This window comes from Saccopteryx bilineata, chromosome 5 (assembly GCF_036850765.1).
Source record: "Saccopteryx bilineata isolate mSacBil1 chromosome 5, mSacBil1_pri_phased_curated, whole genome shotgun sequence".
NCBI lineage: Eukaryota > Metazoa > Chordata > Mammalia > Chiroptera > Emballonuridae > Saccopteryx > Saccopteryx bilineata.
The window spans coordinates 174,758,977-174,780,432 of NC_089494.1; the positions used below are offsets into that span (position 1 = coordinate 174,758,977).

Consider the following 21,456-nt stretch of genomic DNA (forward strand, 5'->3'; position numbering starts at 1 on the left):
CTTCCCTTCACCCACTCATTCCTCTTAGGGGAGAGGAGGCTGGCTCACTCGCTCTCTTCACTCCCAAGGGCGAACGTGGTGTATCTCTTTCTGCCTTAAGAGGAACCCTAACATAGACCTGAGGGAATGCAAGATTATTGCTTTTGCTTAATGACTTTAGGAAAGATTGCGTTAATAAAAAAAGAACAAGGCATTAAAGGGATGAGAGCTGATGAGTCTGCACGGCCCTCTGAAGTCTGCCAGGAGGCAAAGGTGAGTGATTTGCTGCAGCCAAGATGACTGCAGTGCTCTGACAACTGCTCACTCAGGACAGCTGCAGTTGCTAAGTCTGTAAGTGATCTCACCTGTCAGCTTAGCCAACGGGTTGAACCCAGTTTCATCATCTGTCTCCTTGTTGTTTTTTTTTCTTGTTTTTTTTCCCTTGATTTTTGTTGTTTCTTTTGACAGAGAGAGAGAGAGAGAGAGAGAGAGAGAGAGAGAAAGTCCGAGAGAGGGACAGATAGGGACAGGGACAGACAGGGAGAAAGATGAGAGGTATCAATTCTTCGTTGTGCAACCCTAGTTGCTGATTGCTTTCTCATAAATGCTCTGAGTGGGGGGCCACAGCAGAGCGAGTGACCCCCTGCTCAAGCCAGTGAAGTTGGGCTCAAGCAGATGACCTTGGGCTTTAAGCCAGCAACCACGGGGTCATGTCTATGATACCACACTCAAGCTGGCAACCCTGGAGTTTCGAACCTGGGTCCTCAGTGTCCCAGCCCGAAGTACCATCCACTGCGCCACTGGCTGGTCAGGTTCTCCTTGTTTTTCTGTACATTCAATTTGCAGCCTTTGTTTTTTTTTTCTTTTTTGTATTTTTCTGAAGCTGGAAATGGGGAGAGACAGTCAGACAGACTCCTGCATGCGCCTGACCGGGATCCACCTGGCACGCCCACCAGGGGCGACGCTCTGCCCACCAGGGGGCGATGTTCTGCCCCTCCAGGGCGTCGCTCGACCGGGAACAGAGCCATTCTAGCGCCTGGGGCAGAGGCCAAGGAGCCATCCCCAGCGCCCGGGCCATCTTTGCTCCAATGGAGCCTTGGCTGCGGGAGGGGAAGAGAGAGATAGAGAGGAAGGAGGGGGGGTGGAGAAGCAAATGGGCGCTTCTCCTATGTGCCCTGGCCGGGAATCGAACCCGGGTCTGACGCTCTACCGCTGAGCCAACCGGCCAGGGCCAGCCTTTGTTTATAAAGAACGTAATTGAAATGTTTGTGCAATGCTGTTTTTTTTGAAAGGTTAACTTTTTCATATTTTTATGCATCTTTAATGTATTTAAAGAAACACTTTAATGCTCACTATCAAATTTAGTGATATCAATAAGGGGCAAAAAAAGAACTTGGAATTATAAGAAGAGGCAAGAAAAAGCATACCCTTTGTCCTCATGGATTTTGAAAGCTAAAATTCACTTTAAATACAGGTAATATTAAGGCAATCATAGCCTCAGATAAGGTTTGTTTCTTTCCTGATAAGTCCCAAACATACAAAATTTTTGGAATTATTTGTGTATGTTTTCTCCCCTATAGAAGTTCATTCTGAAAGTGGGAGGCACACAGTAGGTATTCAGTAAAGGTATGCTGTGGAGAAAAATATTTCCAAAGTGTCTCTCAGGATATTTGTATATAAGTCCTTGTTCTGTCTGGCAGCCCACCCATCATGGTTAAGAAATACTGAGATATCATCTTGCCACAGTACTCCAGACTTCTCTATAGAGCATTTACATCTGAGACCCTCAGGAAGGCTGGTGACCAAGCAGCTTTAGGGGGTGTGGGAGAAAAAGGAAAGAAAAATGAACTGGTACCAGAGAGTTTTCAGCACTCTGGAAGAGCCCGGTGCCTCGTCTGTTTTGACTCTAGAAATGTTTCTTTCTTCTCTAGGCAGTGAGACTATGGCAAGCAAACTCACTCCTTAGGCTTTTTCCATACACTTTCTCACAATCTGACTTACCTAGCATCACTCAAGGAGGGGTTAAAAACAAGGGTCTAGTTTTATTTATTTTTCAATGCTTTTTCTATTTTATTAGCAGGGCCTTGAGAGAGAAAGGTGAGGTGTTTTGAATCTTATGAAATTAAAGTTCCTGGGATCCTAACGTTTCCCCCAAAACCTTATACAGGAAGTCCCTGGGATATGAACAAGATAAGTTCTGTAGGTTTGAAAATGTTTAAATATTTATATGCATAGAAAGGTCAAAATAAATACTATGTTAAGACAAACATCTAAGTTGCATTTAATAGGTAAATGTACCTGCTCTAACTTACATACAAATTCAACTTGAGAACAGACCTACAGAGCCTAGCTCATTCGTAACCCAGGGACGGCCTGTAGTTCTCTAGGGGATGAAAATGTAAATCCAGTAGGTAAAGGTGAGAAAAGTTCTGCTTCTGAATAAAAGCATGAACACCAAAGTTCTTCTCTTTTCCACAGGCTGTCGGACACGGTTGGGGAGAGGCGACAGTTACGGGGAGGAGAGAGCTGTGGAGCTGGGCTTTAAAACTGTCAAGGGGAAGGAGATACACTTGCCGAGGTGGTAGAATGAACGTTTTTAGGGCACTGTACCTCACTCTTTCACTGCTGAAGGAGAAGGTAAGATTCCTAGAAGGCAGGTGGTATATAAAGTGATAGTATGTATTTTTAGAGAGTCTGTGCAAAAAATGGAATGAACCAAACTAAAACTCCAAACTAATTTATCAACTTTTAATAGGACTATTTATGTATTTCTCTCAAATATGATCATTTCTTAGACTGCATTATGTCATGTTATCAGTGATTGAATTAGTGAATAGTGATGTTCAGAAAGCAGGAGACTACTGTGCTCAGGGTGGCAATTCAAGACTGTGCCATGTGCTGACTCGTGCTGGGACATGATTCTCTGGATTCTCTGTGGGTCGCTTGTGGACTTTTGTGTCTGTGAGCAGCGGCACTGCCTCTGTTCCAGGTCAGGGGTGGCAAAGGTGGTCCTCAGGAAGCCCCCACTGTGTCCCAATTTTATGTAGCTCGAAAGTTGATTTCTTTCTTTCTTGTCTTGTCTTTTTTTTTTTTTTTTTTTAACATTTTTAAAGGGTTATAAACCTACAACAAAGACAAGGACAATGCAGACTAGGTGGGAGATTTTTAAATGGCTGGCAAAACCTAAAATATTTACTGTCTCACCTTTTACTGAAAAATCTGCCTGTTTACCAATTATCCTTTCAAAGATGTTTGCACAGGAAACAGCCTTGGAAACTGGAGTGTCTCCCTTTGGGGCACTATACTTAAGGGCGGGCATGCTTACTTAAATGAAATCTTAAAACATTAGGGTTTCCTCTCCTGTAACACGGCTCACTGTGTCTGTAGGTGTCACACCTGGCTCTTTCTGCAAAAAATGGTAGTCTGGCTACTCCCGTCCCTGTGAGTGACAGTGAGAGACAGGAGTCTCCAGGAGACTGCGGTGGGCTGCTAGTTGGCATTCAAGTCGGGTCAATGTTCAGACCCTGTACAAAATCTTGTCAGCTACCTAAAGGTTAATCTTGATTTCAAAAACAAAGTCCACATTAGCTGTTTATGAGTAATTAAAATATGATATAACTATAGATTATATACTCTGTTATAAATTTAAGAGTAAAAAATATAAAAGAGAGGTAAAAAGTATATTAGGAATACATCCAGATCTTTAAAGGTTACCTTGTATGATAAAGTTTTCTTAAATTGTTCACTGAAATAGAAAAGAAAAAGGAATAAGTCATCATTTTAAATATCATATATTAAGAGAAGAAATAGTCTCGAAGGAACTAAATTATAAACAAAAGTATGTATGTTATCTGAAGGTATGTAATGCTATCCTGAACTAAAAACTGTAAGTTTGAGATGTCTTTATAAAAAGAAAAGCACACCATAAGTATGCTATTAATTAAAAAAATGTTCTTTCAAAAATGGTTTATACTCTTAGAGAAGCACATTTTTTCTCTTTCATGCATAAGTGCACACGGAGTCCATCTGTTTAAAATGTAGATTTTATTGTTATTCAGGCATGAAGGCTCCCACAGTTCAGGAGAGGGCTGCCATTAACAAGACAGTTTGCTCCTCACAGTTACCAAGAGGAGGGACATGTCATGCCAGGCAGGGCCACGTGGGGAAGCAGCAGGGCCTGGAGGCAGAGGGAATGAAGCTTTGTTGCAGATTCCCTGGGAAGAAATGGCAAGGCAGGTTGCACAAGTGGCGACTGGCTGGTGTGAGTGATGTGAGCAGCCAGTCTCTGGGCACAGGGGCTGTCCCTCGTTGTCTGGTACCTGGCCCTGGGGTGATTGGGGCAGGGGGACAGTGACGCTGGAGAGTTCCCCAATGACAAAGGGGGCAACTGTCAGAAAATCTACAGAGATGTGATAAAGTTGGCAGATATTAAATTGAGACGTTGAAATCAGTTAAGTGAAACTGCAGGCTGAACAACTCAAATTAGCATTCTTAAGAATCTTTCTAGTGGTAGACTTAAATTCTTGGTGGGTTATAAAATATGCATTTTATCTAAATAGATTTTAAATAAAATGAAATTTCAACTTTTGAAAAGTCTCAAGTTATATTTTATTTTTGTCTTGTCTGTACTTCCTTTGGCTTTTCCTCTCAACTAGTTGCAAATTGTAGTAAAGAACAAAACAATGAAAGACAAAGAAAAAGAAGGCTATTATTTGTACTTTCAACTTTAAATTACTTATCTAGAAGTTTTTAAGTATAAATACTAATGAAAAATAAATTATAAGGTTTCTTAAAAATGATGATGCAAAGGATCAAGAACCTTTTTTGATACATTTTAGAATAGAGTTTCCAAAACTAACATATTTAATCTATTCTGTAGTTAAATTGATTAGCATGATTCTCAGTAACTATGGATCAGAAAGGAAAATGTCATAAACTCTAGGAGAGTGGCCCTCCAATAGGCTGGGTTAAAGTGATGAGAATTAAAATGTCTCCCCCTTCTTTTTATGTGGGAAAAGAAGGACTCTAAAAATGTCTATTGAACTTGAAGACTAATCACCACCATCCATGGGCAGTATTTTAAAAATACTACTGCTAGCAACAGCTTACATTTATTGATTATTTACCATAACTCCACAGCGCTTCTAAGTGCTTTACATATATTTCATTCAATTCCCACAAGAACCTAGAGGTAATTTACTACTATAACCCCCATTTTGAAGATAAGAAAATGTAGGCAAAAAGAGTTTAAGTGAATTGCTTGAGGTGGAACAACATGTAAAAAAATAAGGAACCAATACTTGCACCCAGAAGAAGTGCTTCCAGGTCCCGAGCACTTAACCAGTACACCTGCAGAGGCAATAATTTACATTCAAAAGTACACAGAGAAGTGCTGAAGCTGTTAGACTTCTAGTAGTCAGACTCCTAGACAGACTTGCTTCTACATTTCAGCACAAGCTGGATTCAGGAGAAAAATCAAGGGCAGACACAGAGGAGATCCTCTCTTCCTTATATAACTTAGAAACAGTACTTGCCATTGTGGAAAGAGGAAATGAGCTCAAAACTGAAATCTACTGCAACTTTCTATCAAAAGAGTTCTGTACATTGGTTTAATTCTCCTATTGGTGTCTTAGGTAGAACACTAACTTTTACCTTTTTGGAAAATTGAACTTGGAGGTATTCTGAATGAAACCATAACAGCAAGGGCACGTGACGAAGGCGGCCCGTGCTTTGACGCAGTGCTCTATCACCATGTCTGTCGCCACTCCACAAGCGTGCAGCGCCACCTGCAAAACCAAACCAGACCTGAGCACCAAGTTCTCTCTTAAGAGCGCTAATTTGTGCCTTTTTAAAAGATACTTTTTGTGAGGACGATCCTCAAGAGGTTTCAAGTTGCCAGAATCTTATCCCACAATAGTTCTCATTTGGACACACCAAAGAACTAGTTATTCATATTAATTAAGAAAATTAAGCAAGTTTGAAAGATTACAAATGGAATATTGAAAATGAAGCAAAAGATTTATTTAGTGGAAAATCTTATGTGAAGTTAAATATGGAAAATATAATATGCATGTCTACCTTAGTGCTTTTGCTTTTATGAATCTAGTTCAAGTGTAGCATTGTAGAGAGAACACTAGATTGAAATCAGAATTTCTTCTAGTCTAGAACTCTAGCTAGCTATGTGATCCTGGGCTACTTAAGATTTAGTTTCTTCTCAACAACAAACAAACAAACAATCCAATAAAAAAATGGGAAGAGGACATGAACAAACACTTCTCCCAGGAAGAAATACAAATGGCCAACAGATATATGAAAAGATGCTCATCTTCTTTAGTTATTAGAGAAATGCAAATCAAAACTGCAAAGAGATACCACCTCACACCTGTTCGATTAGCTATTATCAACAAGACAGGTAATAACAAATGTTGGAGAGGCTGTGGAGAAAAAGGAACCCTCATACACTGTTGGTGGGAATGTAAAGTAGTACAACCATTATGGAAGAAAGTATGGTGGTTCCTCAAAAAACTGAAAATAGAACTACCTTATGACCCAGCAATCCCTCTACTGGGTATATACCCCAAAAACTCAGAAACATTGATACATAAAGACACATGCAGCCCCATGTTCATTGCAGCATTGTTCACAGTGGCCAGGACATGGAAACAACCAAAAAGCCCGTCAATAGATGACTGGATAAAGAAGATGTGGCACATATACACTATGGAATACTACTCAGCCATAAGAAATGATGACATCGGATCATTTACAGCAAAATGGTGGGATCTTGATAACATTATACGAAGTGAAATAAGTAAATCAGAAAAAAACAGGAACTGCATTATTCCATACATAGGTGGGACATAAAAGTGAAACTAAGAGACATTGATAAGAGTGTGGTGGTTGGGGGGGGAGGGGGGAAAGGGACAGGGAAAAGGGGAGGGGGAGGGGCACAAAGAAAACTAGATAGAAGGTGATAGAGGACAATCTGACTTTGGGTGATGGGTATGCAACATAATTGAAAGACAAGATAACCTGGACTTGTTATCTTTGAATATATGTATCCTGATTTATTGATGTCGCCTCATTAAAAAAAATACATATGAATAAAAAAAAAAAGATTTAGTTTCTATGGGCCTTAGTCTCAACTATCAACTATGGTTAACATGAAATATCCTAATGCTGATATAAAAATAAAATAAAACTGTATTTGAAAACACGTTTTTAAATGCTGCATAAGTATAATTAGTACTGTTTGAAGACTTATTGAATCATATTTATATAGCAGCTTTTCATATTCATATCATAACAATTCTTAACATTGAATGATGAATTGCATAAACTCCTTTCAATTGGTTTATTTTAAAAGAAAATAAAATAACAAATTGAAGTCATTATTAAGGCTTCAGTAATTCACAAAAGGAAAAATAATTCTAAAAATGATTTAAAAATGTTTTCAAAACAAATCCCCTAAATATACTTATATTGCATTACAAAGTAAAGTGGACCTTTTAAAAATTATGATGCTAAAGCAAAATAGGACTAAATGAAAAAATGAAATATGAGAATCTTGAAAAATAAACATTTTATCAAAAAATGCTCACATTTTCATTTTACTTGAACAGAAACTAAGTGTATACATTATAGGGACAAGTCTCTCAATTTCGGATAGGCAGGGTGTTTAGGGTGAAGAGAAGATTTTCTGGAAATTTATGAATGTGAAATATTATTATCCAGATTCCCCTTTCGAACTGGAAAACCAAAAACAATGCTGTATTGGGAAGAGCAAAGCAAGATCTCTGCTCTCAAACGCTTTCCTGAATTCTCTCCTCCTCGGCTCACATCAACTACATGGAGACCATGGATCCCTCAGGTCCTTGTCAGACGCACTTTCTGTTTCACTCTGAAAATAGAGCCCAGGGAGGCTGCTGTCCAGGTTAACTGGGAGACTCAGGACCCTGATTTCTCATTTGCCCCTTTTCTTTAATTAGCTTTGCAGAGCAAAAATAAGACTAGTTCTTATTCATGAGTAGCTGGAGACAAATCTTGTAGTAAAAATTCTAGACGCTTTTTTCCTGGAGGGAGAGAGAACCAGCACGTTGAGCGCCCCTGCTGCGCGGGCACTACGCTGAGCGACCACACGCACACACATCTTTCCAGCTCGCAGCAGCCCTGAAAGATTTCATTATCTCCGTTCTAGAAGTGAGGAAACTAAGACTCCAGGAAATTAAGAGAGTGCCCACAACAAAGCAGCTTCTCAGGGGCAGGATCTTGATCCCGAGCACTAATTACACCAGGCTGCTTCCCCACAAAACGCTCTTAAAGAAAAGTTTAGACACTTTACTTTTATACATATCTGTTTACTTATGTTCATATTTCCATTGCTACATGCAAAACAGTGAGTTTATTTCCCTCATTTAAACAAAACAAATAAATCTAAGCATGATTTTAGGTCTAAAAGGTTCTATTGCATCACATGCTCCTAATTTCCATTGTCATCAGATGCAGGTCAGAAATAATAGGCAAATAATGAAAAGATATTGATTAGCAAAAACATGTGGATATGGAAATTCAGCATGAACAAAGGTGGCACTTCCCACCACTAGGAAAAAGATGGACTTTTAATTAATTAATATATTTTTATTAGTATTTTTTGAGACAGACAGACATGAAGGGAGATGAGAAGCATCCATCTTTGTTGCGGCTCCTTAGCTGTTCATTGAATGCTTTCTCATACATGCCTTGACTGGGGGCTCCAGCCAAACCAGTGGAACCCTTGATCAAGTCAGCAACCTTGGGCTCAAGCCAGTGACCTTAAGCTTCAAGCCAGTGACTTTGGGGTCATGTATATGATCCCTCGCTTAAACCAGCAATCCCGCGCTCAAGCTGGTGAGCCTGCGCTCAAACCAGATGAGCCCATGCTTAAGCTGATGATCTCAGGGTTTGGAACATGGGTCCTCAGCATTCCAGGCTAATGCTCTATTCACTGCACCAATGCTTGGTCAGGCCAAAAAAGATGGACTTTTTAAAGAAGTGATACTGGTTAACCCCTTATAGCTATATGAAAAATAAAACTAGATCCTTACCTCTCACCACACATAATAAATTTCACATGGATTAGAAGTTAAAAAAAAAAAAAGACATGAATGAATTCCTCCATAATTTAGGAAACTGGGAAATACTTTTCTAACTATATATGAAAATCCACATGCATTAAGGGGGAAAGGTTAATAAATCTGAGAAAGTAAAACTTTAAAAAATCTTTTTTTTTAAATGCAATAAATAAATAAATAAATCCCAATAAAAAATCATATGCAAAAAGCCAAATGCAAAGTGAGAAAAAGATTTGGAACACATAGTATAAACAAAGGGTGAATATCTCTAATGTATAACAAGCTTCTGAAAATGAAAAAGCCCTGATGGGCAAGAGATCTGGACAGCTCACAAACAAAAATACACAAATAGGCCTTGAATCGAAATCATCTAATACTGCTCAAAATAAGAGACATAAGTATTTAAACTACATTAAGATATCCATACTATTTATTTCTTATTAAAATAACAAAAACTCTAAAAATTGATGCCACTCTGTGGGGAAAAAAGATGTCACAACTCTATGGAGGAGGAATTTAGCAAAATTACATGTGTAATTTGTTATCTGGCCTCTAAAAATTCATTCAAGGGATACATTGGCAAAAAGATAAAAAAATATATTTATTCATTGAGGCAACATTTGAAATAGCAAAATGCTATTGAAAAGAAGCCATTTCCCAAAGATAGAGGAATGATGAGTAAACACAATGAAGTACTTCACATCTCTAAGAAGAAATGAAGACTATCTATCTGCATGTGGCTGTGGGAGATATTATTAAATGAAAAACAATGTTAAAACATTCTGTCATGCCTGACCAGTGGATAGAGGGTCGGACTGGGATGCCGAGGACCCAGGTTTGAGACCCCGAGGTTGCCAGCTTGAGCATGGGCTCATCTGGTTTGAGCAAAAGCTCACCAGCTTGGACCCAAGGTCGCTGGCTCCAGCAAGGGGTTACTTGGTCTGCTGAAGGCCCACAGTCAAGGCGCATATGAGAAAGCAATCAATGAACAACTAAGGTTGCAACGAAAAACTAATGATTGATGCTTCTCATCTCTCCGTTCCTGTCTGTCTGTCCTTGTCTATCCCTCTCTCTGACTCTCTCTGTCTCTGTAAAAAAAAAAAAAAAAAAAAAAAAAAAATTATCATTATAGTGCTTTATTAGAACTCTAATGGGTATATTGTGAGATCAAACAAGAAATATGCTGATGTCATAAGGAAGCAGATTTTTTTTAGTATAAGAGAAAGAAAAGCTATAGATAGGATAAATAAATGAGGCTAAATTAAAACCCCACATTATCCTGAATTAAAATTGGAAGCATCAGTATAAACCCATGATGATTTTGTTAACACATACACACACACACACACACACACACACACACACACACACATACACACACACACACACACACACACACACACACACACACACACTGCCTAGCTCAGACCACTGAGAAGCCTAGAAACGAAGACCAGACCAGTAGCAACCACCATTCCTAGTACCTAGATTGTGATAATCTAAATGTTATTTTTCCTTTAAAAGAATTTAGAGCTCAGTAGAGAAACAGCTGATGAGGCAGGAAACAGACCAGATGAGCTGGAACAGTTTGTTAAGCTGAAGCATGGGTGCTGTCAATGCTATGGAAGCCTTATCAAAAAGACTATGGGCCAATTCTAAGAGGTTTGCACTGAACAAAGGTGGAAATATTTGAGCATCTATGACAACAATAATTGCAATAGATTGAAGTATTTCAAATATTTAATTGATGAGTCAATAATCATACTAAAAAAACTGATTACTTTTGGTAGAAGAACAACTCACTTTGAGAACTGGAAAATATAAGAAACCAGTTTTATCTGACATTTCCTATGTAACCAAATAAGGATCATGAAAAAATTAAATAAAAACTCATGGCATGACCTGTTGTGGTGCAGTGAATAAAGTGTCAACTTGGAATGCTGAGTTTGCTGGTTTGAAACCCTGGGCTTGCCTCGACAAGGCACATATGGGAGTTGATGCTTCCTGCTCCACCCCCCCTTCTCTCTCTCTCTCTCTCTGTCTCTCTCTCTCTCTCTCTCTCCTCTAAAATGAATAAATAAAGTCTTAAAAAAAATCATAGACACAGACAACAGTATGGTGATTATCAAAAAGAAAGGGAGGTAAAAGGAGGTAGAAGAAGATAAAGGGGAGATCAGTGGTGATGGAAGGAGACTTGAGGTGGTGAACACACAGGACAGTGTACAGATGATGTGCCTATTATAGAATTGTATACCTGAAACTTATTATTGGTTAATTTTATTAACCAATAAATTCAATTTTTTTTAATTTTATTTATTTTTTTACAGAGACAGAGTGAATCAGAGAGAGGGATAGACAGGGACAGACAGACAGGAACAGAGAGAGATGAGAAGCATCAATCATTAGTTTTTCATTGCGCGTTTCAACACCTTAGTTGTTCATTGATTGCTTTCTCATATGTGCCTTGACCACGGGCCTTCAGCAGACCGAGGAGCCCCTTGTTGGACCCAGTGACTTTGGGTTCAAGCTGGTAGGCTTTTACTCAAACCAGATGAGCCTGCGCTCAAGCTGGCGACCTCGGGGTCTCGAACCTGGGTCCTCTGCATCCCAGTCCGATGCTATATCCACTGCGCCACTGCCTGGTCAGGCAAATTCAATTTTTTAAAAAAGTAAAGTAAATGAAGGCAGAATGATAAAATTAGAAGAATATCATCATTTCATAATTCTTACTGAAATAAAAGCTGGGGCAAAGAGCATGAATGCTGGTAATGTCACACAGGAGACAGCCAGGTGTGTGTGCCTGCAGACAGAACACACCTCCTCCTGTGACGCAGCCTTACCCAAGAGTGAGCCTCATCTGAGTATTGCCACGTTAATCAAGAGCTAGCTCGACAATTCCTAGACAATATGGGGAACAAGGTAATATGTGAACAATTCCAGGAGGATGTGATCAGCAAAATCTACACTATGGAAAATTCTAAAGGAGAAATGGAATGGTTATGTAAAGACACTGCAAGGGAGAAAAAAGAGACAGTAATGCTGTGATAGAATGATCATTCAAACATGTCTACATCCTAATACCTAGAACCTGTCAATACGGCAAAAATATTTTTTCTGCAGATGCCATTAAGATTAAGTACCTTAACATAACAAGATTATTCTGGATTACATGGGTAGACTCAATCTAATCACATGAGGCCTTAAAATAGAGAACTTTCTCAGATGAGAAGCAGGAGAGATGAGACAGAAGAAAAAGTCAAAGAGATATGAAGCCTGGGAAGGTCTTGACCCAACACTGCTGGCTTTCACAGTGGGGAGGCCATGAGCCAGGGACTGTGGGAAGCTCTCTGGAAGCTGACAACAATCCCCGCTGAGCCAGTGAGATAACTGGAACCTTAGTCCCACATCAGCTTGGAACTGAATTCTACCAACAACCTGATGATCTTGGAAGTAGATTCTTCCTCCAGAAAAAAGTCAAACCAAGCCAATGCCTGACTCTGACCTATTAACACATGGAGCAGAGAGACTAATTAAGCCTACTTGGATTTTTGACCTACAGAACTGGGAGATAGGCCCTGGTTGGTAGGGTCAGTGGTAGAGCATTGGCCCAGTGTATAAAAGTCCTGGGTTCGATTCCAGTCAGGGAACACATGAGATGCAACCATCTGCTTCTCCATCATTCCCTCTCCCCTTCTCTCTCTCTTTGTCTCTCTCTCTCTCTCTCTTTCTCTCTTCTCTTCCTGCAGCCATGGCTCAATAGGTTTGAGCAAGTTGGCCTTGGGCACTGATGATGGCTCCATGACTGCCTCAGGTGCTAAAATAGCTTGGTTGCTGAGCAGTGGAGCAGTGGCTTCAGATGGGCAGAGCATCGCCGGGTAGGGGGTTTGCTGGGTGGATTCCAGTTGGGGCATATGTGGAAATCTATCTCTCTGCTTTCCTGCCTCTCATTTAATAATAATTAAAAAAAAAAGAACTAGGAGATACTAAATGTGTTATTTTAAGATGCTAAGTCTGTGGTAATTTGTTACAACAGAAATAGAAATTAATGCAGATGAAAACCTATAGATTTTAAGCCTTGAGGTTCATATTAGCTATTTCAATTTTTGTATCTTATATTAATTCTTTTTTTAATTTTTCTGAAGTGAGAAGCTGGGAGGCAGAGAGACAGACTCCCGCATGTGCCCGACTGGGATCCACCCAGCAAGCCCACCAGGGGGCGATGCTCTGCCCATCTGGGGTGTTGCTCTGCTACAATTGGAGCCATTCTAGCCCCTGAGGCGGAGGCCATGGAGCTATTCTCAGTGCCCGGGCCAACTTTGCTCCCCTAGAGCTTTGGCTGCGGGAGGGGAAGAGAGAGACAGAAAGGAGAGGGGGAGGGGTGGAGAAGCAGATGGGACCTTCTCCTATGTGCCCTAGCCGGGAATCAAACCCAGGACTTCCACATGCCAGGCCAACACTCTACCACTGAGCCAACTGACCAGGGCTTAATTAATTAATTATTTAAAAAATTATTTTTATTTTAGCGAGAGTGGTAGCAACAGTGAGACAGGAACATCGATTTGTTCCTGTATGTGACCTGATCGGGGAGGGGATCAAATCAGCAACCTCAGCACTTCAGGATGATGCTCTAACCAATCAAGCTCTCTGGCCAGGTTTATTTTCATTCTTAGTAAAAGAAATATGCTGTAAAAATCATAAAACACCTGGAATATGAAGTTGAGTGACTTTGTTGAGGAATTTGTTATTCTTTCTTCTTAATCACTAAAAGTCTATAATTACTACTCATAGTTCTAGAAACTGCACCATTCATTCATTCATTCATTCATTCAACAATCACTGGGCAATTCCTACGTATCAGCATTATGCAGTGGCTGGGAATAGAAGAGCCAAAAATATGGTTCTTTTTCTATGCTCTTAAACAGTAACAACTGAATTCAAACTACTACAGTATATTAATACATTAATTAACTCAATGTGGGAACTGTATAAGTTTAAACAACTCATGAAGTTATTTTATGTGTCTAATGTGCATGACTCATAGGGGATACAGAAAAAAGTAAAACAATACACACCATTCTGTCTTCTGTTTCTATGTGTATGACTACCTTAGATACCTCATATAAGTGGACTCATACAGTATTTGCCTTTCTGTGACTGGCTTATTTCACTTAGCATAACACCTGCAAGTTTCATCCATGTTTTAGCATGTGAAAGGATTTCTTTCTTCTTAAAGGATAATATTCCATTGTCTCTACATATGCATACTACATGTTATTTATGCATTCATCTGTCCATGGACATTTGTGCTGTTCCCACCTCTTGACTATTGTAAATAGTTCTGCTACAAACATGGGCATGCAAAATAGGTATTTTAAGATGAGGAAACTGAGGCCCAAAGAGGTTAAGTAACTTAATCTAGCTTATACAACAAATTAAGGTCCTAACTCAGGCAGTTTGGGGCCTCCATCCTTGATAACTGCCCTTTACAAATACACTACTTCTCATGTTAGTCATCTCACTGCTCCAACTATCTTCTGAAATTACCGCACCGCAAGGAACGAGCATATATTTAAAATCTGTTAGTTGTCAAAATTTTAACATAGATTTTTTGTGATTTCATCATTTATTTTTCCCCCTTAATTTAATACTTTAAGTACTCTTACTATCTCCATTTGCAATAACATATTCAAAGTCCCCTAGCAGCAAGCATTGCAGATGGTCTCTGAATCCAAGTCTAACTCCAAAGCTCACACTCTTTCCATTACATCATGCTTGCCGTGCCTTCTGACCAGCACCTTCGGAGCTGAGAGGAACCTTACAGACCATCAGTTTTTAATGAAAGATTTCTGGATATCAGTTTTAGGATCACTATTGACTGAAGAAAAAAAGAAATGAAATATGTGCTGGTCACACATAAAGGAAATGACAAAGGAAGAAAATGACAAAGATAAATACATCATTTTTTTTCTTAAAACATTCTTATCCATAGTAACTCATATGAAATCTAATTTCTAATTACATTTCAAGCATCTCACCCAGAGAGTTTGTAATATATGTAATACATACAGTATAGATAGATTTATTAATATAATGCACAGCAGATAAATTTGACAAATGTTGAAAAAAACATCAAAACATCAGCTATGAGTATCTATGAAGGGCTAATGTGCTAGGGCAGTGGTCCCCAACCCCTGGGCCACGGACCGGTACCAGTCCGTGGGCCATTTGGTACCGATCCTCAGAGAAAGAATAAATAACTTACATTATTTCCGTTTTATTTATATTTAAGTCTGAACGATGTTTTATTTTTAAAAAATGACCAGATTCCCTCTGTTACATCTGTCTAAGACTCACTCTTGATGCTTGTCTCGGTCACATGATACATTTATCCGTCCCACCCTAAAGGCGGTCCGTGAAAATATTTTCTGACATTAAACCGGTCCGTGGCCCAAAAAAGGTTGGGGACCAGTGTGCTAGGGGAACACATTTGATCGATGTTTAGTCGACATCATAGCAAACCAGTATTTTAGTGACTGACCCAAAGGATTCAGAATTGAATTGTGGTCTCAAATAACAAGTTTCTTAATATCTACTTCTTTCTCTGTATATACACCAAATTCTAATAAAAGATAAAAATTGCAGTTCTATCCAGATATACACTGCATAATTCATAAACCATAAATTAAGGAAGGGCTTTTCCCTTATATTTTCTTACTTCAATTAATCTCTATATAATAAAAGTTCTAAATACAGTACTTATCCTATCATGTAAGTTAGCAAAATAAAACTGAACAGCCAAAAAACTTCAGTCTACATCTTTGCTATATGTCAGCAATAGTCAATCTTTTTCATGTCAATGCACACATAAACTAATTACTATAATTCTGTGGCACACACAAAAATATATTTTTGCCAATCTGACAAAAAAAAATAGGTATAAGTTGGATTCATTCATACCAGATGGCTATTGTCATTTTTTTTGACAATCTAAGGGAAAGAGGTCAATGCCCCTGACTAAATAGTTAGGTATTGCATGTTTTAAAAACTCTGTGGCACACTGGATGAATATTGCTGCTGGATGTGGTATTAAATAAATTAAATTAAACATCACTCATTCTCATAAGGTCTTATAATGGGCAGCCTCTAGATAAGGCAAGACTCTAGAGAAACTGATACAACATCTTTTTATTCTTTCTAAGAGAATATATATTATTAAACATACTCTAAGGGAATATATGTTGATGAAGAGTATATGCTAATTATTAATATTAATATACAGCACATTTTGAAATACACCCAAAAAACTAAACTTGTGTTAGGTGGATTTATGACTATCTTTTATCATTTTAAAGGACTTTTAGCCCTTTATCCTGCTTTTTAAATTTTTATTTATTTATTTATTTATTTATTTAGTTAGAGTTAGGGAGGCAGGGAGGCAGAGACAGACTCCTGCATGTGCCCTGACTCTGGCGACACTCTGTCCATCTGGGGCCTCTGTTCTGTTGCTTGGCTACCAAGCTATTTCAGCACCTGAGGCAAGGTCATGCAGCCATCCTCAGAGCCTGGGGCCAACCTGCTCAAACCATTTGAGCCATGGCTCTGGGAGGGGATGTTAGAAAGAGAGAAAGAGAGAGAGAGGAGAGAGAGAGAAAGAGAAGAGGGAGGGGTGGGGAAGCAGATGGTCGCTTCTCCTGTGTGCCCTGACCAGGAATAAAACCTGGGACTTTCACACTCCGGGCTGATGCTCTACCACTAAGCCAACCAGCCAAGGCCTATGACTAATTTTTTAAGAGACAATTTTAACAACTCTTTATGTGCAAATAACTTAAAGATTACATGAGTATAATCAGATAATGTTACTCATTTTCTTACTAATGATTTGTTGTATTTGCATGTGTGCTTGCACACACGAGAGTGTATGTATATATGTACACTAAAACTTTATCTGAACTTAAACATTTTTTATTTAGAAATTAAATTTAATGGGGTGACATAGGTTTATAAGAAACACAGGTTTCAGGTAAACAGCTCTATAGTATTTGAACTATTGATTGTGATGACTTTAATTTTTTTTTTTTGAGATTCATTTAACATTTATTACCCTTTTCCTAGCCCAGAGCATGCATATAGGTGGAATTATTCCTCATTTTACAAAATGGCTAAGTGGCTTGTCCAAGGTCATAAGTGACAAAGCCAAGATTTGAACTCAATCTGTCTGGCTCCAAGCTTTATTCTAGCTCTTTATGCTCCCATTTTCTCCTATTTATTTATTTATTTATTTATTAAATATATGTGGGAAGTGAACAGGAAGTCACTCACTGAATGCTAGTGCCAGCTCTCACATTAACTAGCTATGTTCCTCTTCCCCTCCCGTACCCTCAATTTCCCCATAAATGAGATGATTGAATTCATGCTCTGAGCCTTTGATTCTTAAAGAAGGATTCTTAACCAGAGATTTTAGACAAAAGCAGGCTTCGTCCCAACTGTGCTCTCATGTTCCCCCTCTTTAAAAAGTTTCATGTAATTATATTATAGGAAATGGGCTTTAAAATTCAAATAACGCAAAAGGCATATAAATACGAAGAGTCTCTTACTCTGAACACACTCTTCTATCCCTAAAGAAAATATGGCAAACAAAGGTAATGTCCTTCAACTCATTAGTTTTATTTCCTGAAATCCATCTGTTTTTCTATATTGTAAATGCACATTGCTAACTCTTGATTTGTAAATATTAGATATTATCTATTGACTTTCTGTTATGGGGGATGAGCAATTTTTTTTTTGCACATTTATACACTTTTCCTTTTTTAAATTCTCAATATTATCATCTCCAATTTTTAGTAGTGTTCATGAAATGTTTTTATTATTATTGCATTGTATATACTGTTCACTGCTGAGTTAAGTATGCTGTACATTTTTTAAAAACATCACCTTTTGTATTGGATACCACTTATTCTTTTTTTCTTATTCACTATCTTGTTTTGGTGAGGCAAATCTTCTAGTAGTTTCCTGATGTACATTTCCTTGAGACCTTGAAATTTTATTACTCTCATATACAACTGATGGGTTGATTAGGTACAGTTTTAGACTGGAATTTTTCCTTTAGAATATTAAAGGCTTTGCTTGTCTTCCATGTTGCTATTGAGAAATGTGATGGCATTCTTTTTTTTTTTTCTTTCTTTTTTTTTTTTGTACTTTTCTGAAGCTGGAATCGGGGATAGACAGTCAGACAGACTCCCGCATGTGCCCAACCCGGATCCACCCGGCATGCCCACCAGAGGGTGACGCTCTGCCCACCAGGGGGCGATGCTCTGCCCCTCCAGGGCGTCGCTCTGCCGCGACCAGAGCCACTCTAGCGCCTGGGGCAGAGGCCAAGGAGCCATCCCCAGCGCCCGGGCCATCTTTGCTCCAGTGGAGCCTTGGCTATGGGAGGGGAAGAGAGAGACAGAGAGGAAGGAGAGGAGGAGGGGTGGAAAAGCAGATGGGCGCTTCTCCTGTGTGCCCTGGCCGGGAATTGAACCCGGGACTTCTGCACGCCAGGCCGACGCTCTACCACTGAGCCAACCGGCCAGGGCCTGTGATGGCATTTAATGGCAAATTTCTTGTATATAGCTTTTTTCCCCCTCTCTCTAGAAACTGTTAGATACTACTTTTTACCGCTGGTGTTCAAAATTGCACAACAATGTACCTTGTTTTAGAATCATTTTTCAAATGAGTTTTCAACCAAAAGAAAAACATTATTTTTGACATATTTTCTGCTATTAGTTCTTTGATCTTTTCGTCCCCACATTTTATTTGTGTTATCTTTCCAGCCCTCCTATTACTGAAGCATTGGACTTTGTGGACTGAATTTCTTTTTTTTTTTTTTAATAACTTCTTTCCAGTTCCTTTTCTTTGTTTTCTTTGTTGCTGTGGTTGTTCCATTTTGTTAAGATAATATTTTACATTTTATTTTTTTTAGATTTCTACTTTTTCTTTTTTTGGTGAATATATTTGTAATTTCCAAGAAGTTCTCTAATGGTTCATTTATTTTTTATTCTATCCTTGTTTCATGAATGCATTATCTGTTCTAATCTCTCCCTGAATCAGATCCTTTATCACGTTTGTTGCTTTGGGTACAATCTTTTTTTCTGGAATTTTTCCACGTTTGATATTCTTTGGCTGTCAGTTCATATGAAAGAGCAAATCACTAGAAGTTGGTTGGAACTTCTGAATGAAAGCTTCAAGACTGAAGGACTTCACTAGTGATTTGGTGATCAAGTGCAGCTGGTTTTTGTTTGAATTACAGCTATCCTATCTGTAATTCTTTTCTCTGGGAATGATTCTGATTCTGCAGAAGATCTTTTAATTTTAATCCCTTTGATTGAAGAGATGATTCTAGCTTCTGAAGTTCTGGAATTAAGGGCAAATGGTGGGGTAGGGGAAGGCGACATTTTCCATCATTTGGGACGCAGCTTGTCACTTAGATCTTGTTTGCAGCATGGCACATCACCCTAGGTCTCCTCCATGGCTCATGTCCCTTTACGGGAGCATCACTGATTCAGTTTTTCATAGAAGGAACTTCCAGTCTCTTGTAGGAGTCAGGAAAAAAGAGTTACCTAGCCACACAAGATGGGGGTGGGAATCTGGGTCCCTAACTATTTTTAATTAAACAGAATTTCCTCTTTATCCCCTTCCTGGGGTTTTGGTATCCTGAATTCCTGAATTTTCTGGGATTCTGTGAGAGCAGTGACTTACTTCCTGATAGCCTCTTGACATTCCCTTTCCCCATGCATTTAAGTTTGTTCTTCCTCAGCTCTACTCATTCAGTTATCATTTCCATCAGTCTGCTTTGTCTTCATATACTGTGCTTCAAGTTACAGAAAGTTGAACATAATTGTACCTTGATTTAGTACCATAATGATGTAGTACGATTTTTCTGGTACTTATTATTTTGGGGTGTGATCTCTCTTGGGGAGGAAGTGGAAATACCTGTATCTTTCTTCTTCACCTGTAAGGCTTCCATTTTGCCTTACTGATTTTTCTAAATTGTGTTTGCATAATATATAATTTCTCAAGTTTCTTGTCTTTTAAAAAGAGATTATATAAATTACTCAACAAAAATGTTACTGAGGCCCTGGCTGGTGGCTCAGAGAGTCAGACTGAGGTATGGCACACAAGAGAAAGGACCATCTGCTTCCCTTCACCCCCCACTACCCCTCCTGCAGCCAGTGGCTCCATTGGTTGAGCATGGCCCCGGGGTGCTGAGGATAGCTCGGTTGTGAGTGCATCAGCCTCAGGTACTAAAAATACCTTACTACTCAAGTATCAGACCCAGACAGGGTTGTCAGGTAGATCCTGGTCATGGCATGTGTGAGAGTCTGCTTGATTCACTATCTCTCCTCCTCTCACCTAAAAAAACCCAGTTACTGAATTACATTCTATAATTACATTAGCATCTTCTAGTTGTACACTAACATACAAAACTAGAAATGAGCTTGTAATTAAGCACTTAGCCCGGATAAATCATAATCATATTCAAATTTATATGGGTAAAACAGGAAAAAATAAATACAGATAACTTGAAAATAAACTGTTCTGAGAATCTGATGTATTTTGACAAATAAAAATCGACCCTACTGTTAAAAATCAACACCTTAGCCATGATTGAGCTGATTGTATTTTACTGCTGGAATTATTCAGCTAAAATATTCTGGAGGGCAGGTTGCTTAGCATTGACAGTTTTTGATTTTTAATGTAAAGCGTGTTTTTTTATAGTAATGGCCCTTTCTGTAATATTGTTTTACAACGTTTCTGTAATATTGAGAGCAGAGGTAGTAGTAGTACACATTTTAATTTAGATCTTAAAAGTATAACTGAATAAAGTAAGTTTTCACAATATGGAGGATTATTTATCCAATAGGCAAGAAGGCAATACCATCTTTTTAAAAAAGAGCCTTCAAAAGTCCACTTTTTTTTTTTAAACCTCAACCCTCCACTCATTTGGTAACCATCAGTTTGTTCTACATGTCTGAGTCTCTTTCTGTTTTGTTTTGTTCATTTTTATTTTTAGATTTTATTACTTCACTTAGCAAACTGCCCTCTAGTTCCAACTATGTAGTCACAAATGGCAAAATTTCATTTAAGTTGAATAATATTTCATTGTGTGTATATATATATATATATGTGTGTGTATATTTCACATATATATACACACACACACACACTCCAAATTTTCTTTATCATTTCATCAATTGATGGACACTTAGGTTGCTTCCCCATCTTCACTATTGTAAATAATGCTGCAATAAAGATAGGGGTGCATACCTCTTTTTCAGTGTTTTGGAATTCTTTGAATAAATGCCCAGAAATGGGATTACTAGATTGT

General features: G+C 38.6%; 1 protein-coding gene across 2 annotated transcripts in view; it reads right to left on the reverse strand.

The window, feature by feature from the left end:
• Nucleotides 1–21,456, reverse strand: part of GSTCD (glutathione S-transferase C-terminal domain containing) — a 141,748-nt gene that overhangs the window by 6,690 nt on the left and 113,602 nt on the right. For both annotated transcript variants that reach the window (XM_066279678.1, XM_066279679.1), the window contains 2 exons: nucleotides 5,632–5,765; nucleotides 3,694–3,724 (listed from right to left, as the gene is read on the reverse strand). In XM_066279678.1, the coding sequence (XP_066135775.1) occupies nucleotides 3,694–3,724; nucleotides 5,632–5,765 (165 nt within the window). The remainder of the gene's footprint in view (nucleotides 1–3,693; nucleotides 3,725–5,631; nucleotides 5,766–21,456) is intronic.